Consider the following 8,714-nt stretch of genomic DNA (forward strand, 5'->3'; position numbering starts at 1 on the left):
TACCAGATTTATTTGTGTTGTTAAAATGTTTTAAAAATGACATTTTGCACTTTTTCCCCTCAAGATTCTTTTGAAAATAGCAGAAGTGCTCATGTTGCTTATTTTGGGCTTGTTTTCATAGACCTGATTTCAAAATCTGGCAACGCTGCAGAGCACCATTATGCACGCAAGAACAGGAGAGACATTCTGCTTTCAACAGGCTATAATAGCATAGTTGGACGAACCACAATTGGAACCAGATGAGGTTAGCTATTAACAGTCCGCACACAGAACACTTCATAGTTCAATGTTTAGATGGAAGAATAGTTTGTTTGGTGTTTTTCCTCTGAAAACAACCGCAAGCATTCTGCACAATTAGAAACATCAAGTTAAGCTAAATATACAATACGCAAAGCATCTTAGTAGCTCCAGCTGTGGATTCATTTCACAATGCTGCTTGAACATGCTGCAAACCCTGACAAATTACAGTTATGAACCTTTATTATATCGTAATACTGTCCATGGCTTGTATTTTCAGCAAATATCATGTACAAGTAAAATGCTTCTTTTGTTGTGTGCAAACATTTGAAAAAACACATAGCGAGGTCCTGTATACAAACACACATTCTCAGACGGAAAAGTCTGATGGAGCAACAATTTTATAATTAAGACGTAGAAAAGAACAAAAAACAAAGTCCTTCTGTTTCAAGAAAGATGTGATTGAGTTCAGGTGGTGCAGGGCTTCGATCCCCCCCCCCCCCCCCCCGCCTCTGTGGTAACACCTTGCTTGGTTGGGTAGTTCAATGAACACAGCGGACTGTATTTGTGGGTGGGAAGCAGACAGGGGAGAGCCATCTCTGTCACTGCACAGTTTGCGACTGCTACAGGTTGTCTGTTCATCAGAACTGGGAGGGATAGCGTGTTCCTCTGCCCTCCCGGTTAAACTCCTTAATGTCACAGTGAAACTGAAAAGAAGTGGCTGGTGACTCCATCACGTGTTTTGGAGATGTCGTTGTTCGCACCTTATCCCCAGGATCAACAGTAGGGGTTGGCAGTGACAATATACATTATACAAGAATACTGAATTGGGGAGAATTTCTTTTATAAGATTGGGGGAAAAAATAGTTGATTTAAAAAAAGGAACGGGAAAGATGCGATTGAGATGTCTCCAAAAAACATCAGAGAGGAAGTCCAACATAAGATGAAGGCACTAGGAGGTGAACAGTATTGAATACATAAGTCCACAATGGAAACAAGTCCCCAGGACTTTTTTGTGTTGTCCTTTTAGCCTACATGTTTTACTGTACCACTGTGCTGTTTACATTTCTCACCAATAAAGTATTCAATCAATCACTCAATCAATCACTACAAGCACACTCCTTATGTTACTCAATGTTTAGCTATTGCAGTTTTCTCTACTTTGACCTCAAAAGCAGTCATTGGAGAAATCACCAAGATGGAAATTCCCACTTCAATCCACGCTTTGCAGGAAGGAGGGAGGGTACCCCCAGGGTTCTGTCCTGTGGTCCATATATTAAGAGGTAATCCTGATGTCCTATGATGTTCCGCCTTGTGCGGTCGTCTAGTCCCGGTGAACCTCTTCCTTCGTCCACTGCGATTGGTCCACTCCCAGTCCCAGAAAGCAGTAATCCTCTGAAAGTACACAGAAACACAGACTGTAGAGCACAGAGTTTTACTTAATAGTTTTGTGTTGGGGCAGCTGGCTTTAAAGGGCAAGACCACTTTGGTAGAGGTTTAGGTTGTGTATTTACCTTGCCACGGTGTTACTCCAATGGTGGACAAGAAATCAAGAAATAATTGCTCCATTGATTACAAAATATGCTCCTCGTTGACTTACATTGTACGGTAAAACAGACTGACAGACAACTGATTAAGACAATTTAGAACATCACCAAAGTACTGGGTTTTGTGATGTTCTATATTATCTGAATCAACTTTGTTTGTGTTCGTTTACGGGCCAAAAGAGTGACTTTAAGAGTTGTTTCACTGTACAATGTAAGTCAATGAGGAGCATATTTTTAATTATCAATTTCTAATCAATGGAGCAATTATTTTAGATTTCTTGTCCACCTTTGGAGTTACATCATGGCAAGGTAACTAGACAACCCGAGCCTCTATCAAAGTGGTCTTGCCCTTTAACAGTGATCCTCAATCTGTGTGCCGTGATGGTATTGCAAGTGGCCCCCCTGCACCACCTGGACCAAAGAATTTACAGAACACTAAGATTTTAATGATAATATACACTAACATTAATATTTTAAAACATGTACAAAATAATATGTCGTGATATTTCTTCTTTAAATCTTTGAAAGGTGAGTTTTCACTGTGATACCGATAAATAGGAATGTATACTACTAGAAGTTCGGGCCGCTACGCGGCCCGAACGTCTAGCGTGACGCGTCGTTCACTTTGCAGTGCCACCTTACAGGCACCTCACAGTGTGAGAGAGAGTTTTGTGCTCTCCTAAATCCACGGCAGGCTTTGAAAGTACCCACTTCAGAAAGAGGTGACGTGCATCACCTCTCCAATGACCAAAACCCACTATGGAAGCCGTCGAACTGGTGCGATCTGACGGCATCCTAGAATTTATAGGTAGGATGTGATGTCATGTGTGATGTCAGATTACGTCACACTGGCGTGATGTCAGATTACGTCACACTGGCCACATACAACGTTCGTACATACTGACAACCGACATGGCGCAGGATTCAAATTGTATATATAGATGTTAGTTCCAGTGATCCAAGCGGGAACACAATCGATTGTTTGATGCTTGAAAATGCACGCGGCTGCCGCATTAAGTGGTCAGATGGGTGTTTGTTACGCTTTTGAGATTTTCAAGTGGGGGGGGGCCTGATCCAGAAAAGAACCACCGCTTAAGAATGTACACTTGGGAGTTGTAGTTCCACATTAATGAGACAGCCGTTGGGAGTTTAAAGTCGCTGTCACCAGGGCCACTAAGTTAATTTGGGCTACTTGACTTCTTGCTACTCACTTAAGGAAGCTTCTCTGTGGATTCCCGGGCAGTGAGCTCATAGTTCAGACTTAGATACTCTCTCACACAGATACTCTCTCTTGGTGAAACACTTAGGGGAATTCAGCCGTCCAGCCGCTCTGTGAATGTCATGCCGGGTGTCACATGATTGTAATGTATGATGGGAGTGAGGTGACGTCTAAATGTTGGAACAGCTGAACGGAACAAGATCGACGGATATAATTTACGTTTAGCTCATGGTTCTCTGCGGTTAAAGGACCGGTGGCTACATGTGCAAGAGAGAGAGTTGTTGTGGGTGTTTAAAAATAATACTCTGCTGCCAAGTGAAGGAAAGGCAGATGTTATTTTGGAAGCTCACACTGCTGCAACATAATGTCCACTAGGAAATAGAATATCTGAGCTACAGTAGCAACGTAAGGCTTCATTTACATGTATATCCCATCACCGTCCGTCACTTGCCGCAAATAAATATCCGATTCCTTCGGCAAGCAACACCGTTGTGCTATGGAGTATAAATTAGCCTTAATAGGGGCTTGTCTAAACCCAAACCTCTTGGTTATGACCTTTAGGCATGAATGAATAGGCTACATCACACCAGTGGTTTTCAAACTGGAGTCTGTGGACCCCCAGGTGTCCTTGAAGGGGTTCTAGGGGGTCCCCAGAAAAATGAGGAACCGTTTAATTTCGCTATTAATTAACCGGCTAGGACATTAATCCATGAGAATGTATGGATGAATGACTATGTTACTACGCAGGTTTCACAGCAATTTTGAACAGAAGGCATTTTGGTAACACAGGCTAACATAGAGTGGTTCTCAAAGTGGGGTCCAGGGACGGGGCCCTAGGGGTCCTTGAGATGTAACCACTTTTTAACCCTATATAGGCCTACTTTGGCTATTTTAAAATAGCCATGGGTTGTGAGCTCTGAGCTTGTAGATCTATTTTATTTTTATTTTTTTTATTTTTTTTGACAAAATTGTGTAAAAGTTGGGGGGAATGTTGGGGGGGCTTCTCTTCTGGCGGTCCCTGGAATAAAGTATTTTCAGATGTGGGTCCGCTAGCCTTGGATCAAGACTATCAATCATAGATGGATGAGTCTGACTTAGATATGCAACTGTGAGAAATTGAGAATCGATCAAATACATCTATGATAGTCTTGATCCAAGGCTAGGGGTCCGCGGACGAACACTAGCCTAACATATCGATCTGGGGGTCCTTGCTGTGCACATTTGAGAAGAACCTACACAGTAGCCTACCTGTCCTGTGTGTCCTATGATCCATGTGAGTGTCGCGGCTCACTGCGCCTCATCCTCCCCGCTGCTGCCCAGCTGTGAGGACGACAGATGCCGGTTCCTGCCGGTCTGCACGGCCTGCAGGTTCTTGTAGCGGACCAGCGCCAGGGCAATCTCCGCGTTCCACGCGGTGCCGCCGTCCTGCGGACAGCGAAAGTCGATCTCCTTGCCCGTGGCCATCACCACGGTGAAGTACACCAGCCCCCGCTTGTACTCCACGCAGTCCACCGTGGCCATGCGCTCGAAGCGCAGCTCCTTGGCTTTGGAGCAGTAGGGCTGTGTGACGATTATTACACGTTTAAGTTGACGATTCATTGTCACACAAAATAATTGCGAAATTGAAATATACAAAGAAATGACTGATCAGCTATTTCTGGTATTTTTTTTATGTTATGAACATTTTTCAACATGGAAACGATTATGCAAAAAATAATATTGCGATTTATCTCAAATAATTGCAAATTAGGTGATTATGTAATAACTGTGACAGGCCTACCTTGGAGGAGCAGGAGGAGGAGAAGGAACCCCCGCGGCTCTGAGCAGCGGCAGCGTCCGAGTCCCCCACGGACCCCCCAGGCCCCCCGGACCCCCCGCCGCCGCTGCCTTTACACTTATGTAGACGCAAGCCCTCGTCGGTCAGGACGCAGCGCTTCTTCTTCCAGAGCTGGAGGAGCCCGCTGCTCCGCTTCTCCACCAGCCCGTCTCTCATCACCTTGACCGGCGAAGACATGGCGGTGGTCCCGCTCCCACTCCCACAGCCCCAGGTAGGCGTAGTGCCCCCCCCCCCCCCCCCTTTTTTCCCCCCTAAATTGAGCTTAGCCACAAACAAATGACCCCTTTTTTCTCCCCAATTTAGTCAAATACGCCAATTAATTCCTCCCCACACACATTTCTGTGTGATCAGTGCTGTCGTATCCTACTGACTGACCTGTCAGTGAGGACCCCCCAGCAGTGTTCTGACAGGGGGGATACAATAGTCCTAGTCCTCTGCTTCTTGCTCTCTCCAGGTTATTATGGGAGAGAACTTAAACAACAATAATCCATTCGATCTAAATGCCACCAGATGATCTTGTCAATATTCCCTCCTCCTCCTCCTCCGCGTCCTACGTGAGGTAAAGTGTTCTTGTTGTTGTTCTCCCCCAGCAGATAGTGGCCTAATTTCTCGATAATAATAATGAAGGCTGCCATGGGAAAAGAAGTGTCATTGTACGCCTGTGTGTGTGTGCGTGTGTGTGTGTTTTGTGGCAGCAGGCTGGCCGGTCTGCCTGGATATGTTTGAACATGCCCAGGCTCTTCTCTCCCTATCCGGACCTTCTTCTCCGTTTACACTGGCGCCTCCCCGCCCCCACAGTGACGTTTACACGTGTGTGTGTGTGTGTGTGTGTGTGTGTGTGTGTGTGTGTGTGTGTGTGTGTGTGTGTGTGTGTGTGTGTGTGTGTGTGTGTGTGTGTGTGTGTGTGTGTGTGTGTGTGTGTGTGTGTGTGTGTGTGCGCGCGCGCGCTTGGTGTCAGTGGTGCGTGTGTCAGAAAAAGTACTATTTTTGTTTCACTTTAAAGTAAAAGTATCAATACTGCAATCAATCAGAAATACTTCAAAATGTACTTGAGTAAAAGTACAAAAGTATTGTTATCAAAATGTACCAAAAGTAGAAAGTACTCATTATTATGCAGAATGTCCCCATTTCACAAGTTTTCAAATACATATAAATTGTATAATTTTGTTGTTGTTGAAAATAGCAGATCTACAAGCTCACAATGCGTTGCATCACATTGTGAGCTTGTAGATCGGCCATATTGAAATGACCGAAATGTATATAGGGCTGAAGTGGGTAATGTGGGGTTATGTTTGTGGGTTTATGTTTTGTAATAATTATCAAAATCTACAAAGTAACTAGTAACTAAAGTTTTCAAATTATTGTAGTGGAGTAACAAGTAAAAGTACCTAAAAATTGTACTTAAGTACAGTACTTGAGTAAATGTACTTAGTTACTTTCCACCACTGGGGTGTGTGTGTGTGTGTCTGTCTGTCTGTCAACTCATTTGCACTCATACACACACACACGCGCGTGCGCGCGCACACACACACACACACACACACACACACACACACACACACACACACACACACACACACACACACACACAGTGCTCGAGCACACAGAATCATCAAATGCATTATTTTAAGTTAAATTATTTTGGCTGACATGGATTTTGTGTAGCCCACAACAACCCTGCACAATAGAAGTTAAAGGAGTAGTTCACCCAAAACAAGACTTATTTTCTATCAATTACACACACCCCATGAAGCCTTGATTTCATGGAGATCTTTTGTTTTTGTCGCATTCCCAAGCCAATAATTTGGACATTCCTAAGCCAATAATTTGGTTCAGGAATGTCCCACTGACCGATGACCCGGTTATCAGATTATTGGCTCAGGAATGCCACAAAAACAAAAAAGAAATCTCCATGAATTCAAGGCTTCACGTCACGATGGGGTGTGTAATTGATAGAAAATAAGGCATTTTTTGGGTGAACTACTCCTTTAAGAGGAACTCATGTGCACCTGTTTGTTATGGACAACAAACACAACCTGTAGCATCTTGTCTCCCCCCCCCCCCCCCCCCCCACACACACACACACCTGTTTCAGTGTTTCTATATGACTTGCTGCTTTCTCTCTCTCTCTCTGGTTGGAATGTGAGTGGGAGGTTGAGGGCTCAAGGGTGACTGAAGAAGGCAAATGGGTGCAGTTATGTGTATGAGGGGGAAAGAGGGAGGGGGGTAGTGGTGGGAGGAGAGAGCAAAGCCACAATATTATGAGTGATGAGATGACATAACTAACTGTCTCTGTGCCCATCTAGGTTTTGTTGTGTCAACAAGCTACATTCAGATCATTTTAAATATTTGATTAAATATTTCAGATTAAATATTATATTTGATTTTTATTAATTGTCAGATTTTTCAGATACACGTAGGAAAACATGATCTGTCCAGGGTTTTATGTGTTTACACACTAGCGGTTACTACAAGTCATTTTCAACGGAAGCCAAGTGACATGAGGCTACAAAGTACGTTTATGAATGAACCGCCACATGTCGCCGTGTGATGGACGTCACGTGCTAGTACAAATCAGTTGTTGTTGAGCTGAACTCAACTTTTTTTCCAGCTCAAATGACGCAAGTGAAGCGTCAATCAATAATACTGTATGTTTTTGTTTCACCATTTTCCACTCCCCGGCTATTCTCTCTCTGTTCCGTTCTGTGAATGGAATAAAAAGTCATTCTTGGTGTTTGCCAGTTCCCTGTGTTATTTAGCCCTACCCTTAACACTTACGCAGTGTGGCTTGAGCAACAAACACTTCAACTGCAACTCTGCAGCAATGTTTGTAATGTATATTGGCCCAATTTGGCCGTTCTCATATCGATCTGAGCGCTCTGTATGTGTTAGCTTGCTGCACAGGGTAGATGCAATTATAATTAAGGATACTTCATTTTTAAAAATGTATGTATCGCTTTGCAAAAGGGCAGAGTTCTTCCTCAGACCAGGCCCGTCACAAAAGGGCCCAGTTTTCTTACGTTGCCTGTAAGCCTGATTTATACTTACAAATATAGCCAGTGTCGCAATGTGTTGTAGAAGCTTGTAGATTAGCTATTTTCCGTGTGCAACACACTGCGCAAGTTGCAGCCAAGTATAAATCAGACTTTATTAGTGCCCTGGTCCAATCCGGCGCCACTGATCTGAGCCAGTGGGAGAACAGAAGAGGCCCCAGAATGGAGTCTCGGGGAACTAGTCTGCGTGTCATTTTTGTCTGCTCAGATGTTTAATTCCCTATAGACACAAAGTAGTCATTGTCCATTAAGTCAGCGAGTTTTCATTGTGATACTGATCGGTTGTGATACTGATATGATAGACATACCCTGATGTCATCATACTACGTTAGTTCCACTGAGACGGAACACAATCGATCGATTGATCATGAAAATAAACACGCCCTGAGAATGCATGCGGCCCACCCATCTGACCGCTTTCAAGATTTTTAAGGGGGCCCTGATCCAGAAAAGTTTGAGAACCACTGCTTTAACCACTTAAACCCCGGAAAATAGCAGATCGACAAGGTCACAACGCGACCCTCTGTGAGTTTCTCGATCGTCTATGTTCAGCGAAAGCTTTCCCCCACAATAACAGAAAATAAAAACTACACTGTTCTAGCATAGAGCCCTGAGGGACTCCACTAAGTGGTTTAAGTGCGACTCAAACCAATGTAATACGGTGCCAGAAAGTCCCGGCTAACTCAGATCTGCCAGACAAGTCAAGGTGAGGGCGAGGAGGGTGTTGAGGTGTGTGATGCTGTAATTGGCCTGACTCATGCTTGTCATACATAGTCACCGCAGTGTTACGAGGGGGCAGGTCGGTTTTGGTTGCATCACGT

The 8,714-nt window shown here is 44.1% G+C and overlaps 1 protein-coding gene across 1 annotated transcript; it reads right to left on the minus strand.

The window, feature by feature from the left end:
- Positions 1-462: 462 nt before the first annotated feature.
- phlda3 (pleckstrin homology-like domain, family A, member 3) lies at positions 463-5,559 on the minus strand. Its single transcript, XM_084068271.1, has 3 exons — positions 4,784-5,559; positions 4,252-4,563; positions 463-1,632 (listed from the first exon to the last, which is right to left on the minus strand). Exons 1-2 carry the CDS (start codon positions 5,015-5,017, stop codon positions 4,291-4,293), a joined length of 507 nt encoding a protein of 168 aa, XP_083924397.1. The 5' UTR covers positions 5,018-5,559; the 3' UTR covers positions 463-1,632; positions 4,252-4,290.
- Positions 5,560-8,714: the final 3,155 nt, after the last annotated feature.

The sequence above is a fragment of the Gymnoscopelus microlampas genome (genome assembly GCF_963454915.1).
Source record: "Gymnoscopelus microlampas genome assembly, chromosome: 10".
NCBI classification, from domain to species: domain Eukaryota; kingdom Metazoa; phylum Chordata; class Actinopteri; order Myctophiformes; family Myctophidae; genus Gymnoscopelus; species Gymnoscopelus microlampas.

Excerpts from the sequence above, each read along its gene's own strand:
- phlda3 (XM_084068271.1), bottom strand. The coding sequence starts at position 5,017 with ATGTCTTCGCCGGTCAAGGTGATGAGAGACGGGCTGGTGGAGAAGCGG. Across the intron at positions 4,564-4,783 it reads CCTCCTCCTGCTCCTCCAAG|CCCTACTGCTCCAAAGCCAA; the intron begins GTAGGCCTGTCA and ends ATCGTCACACAG.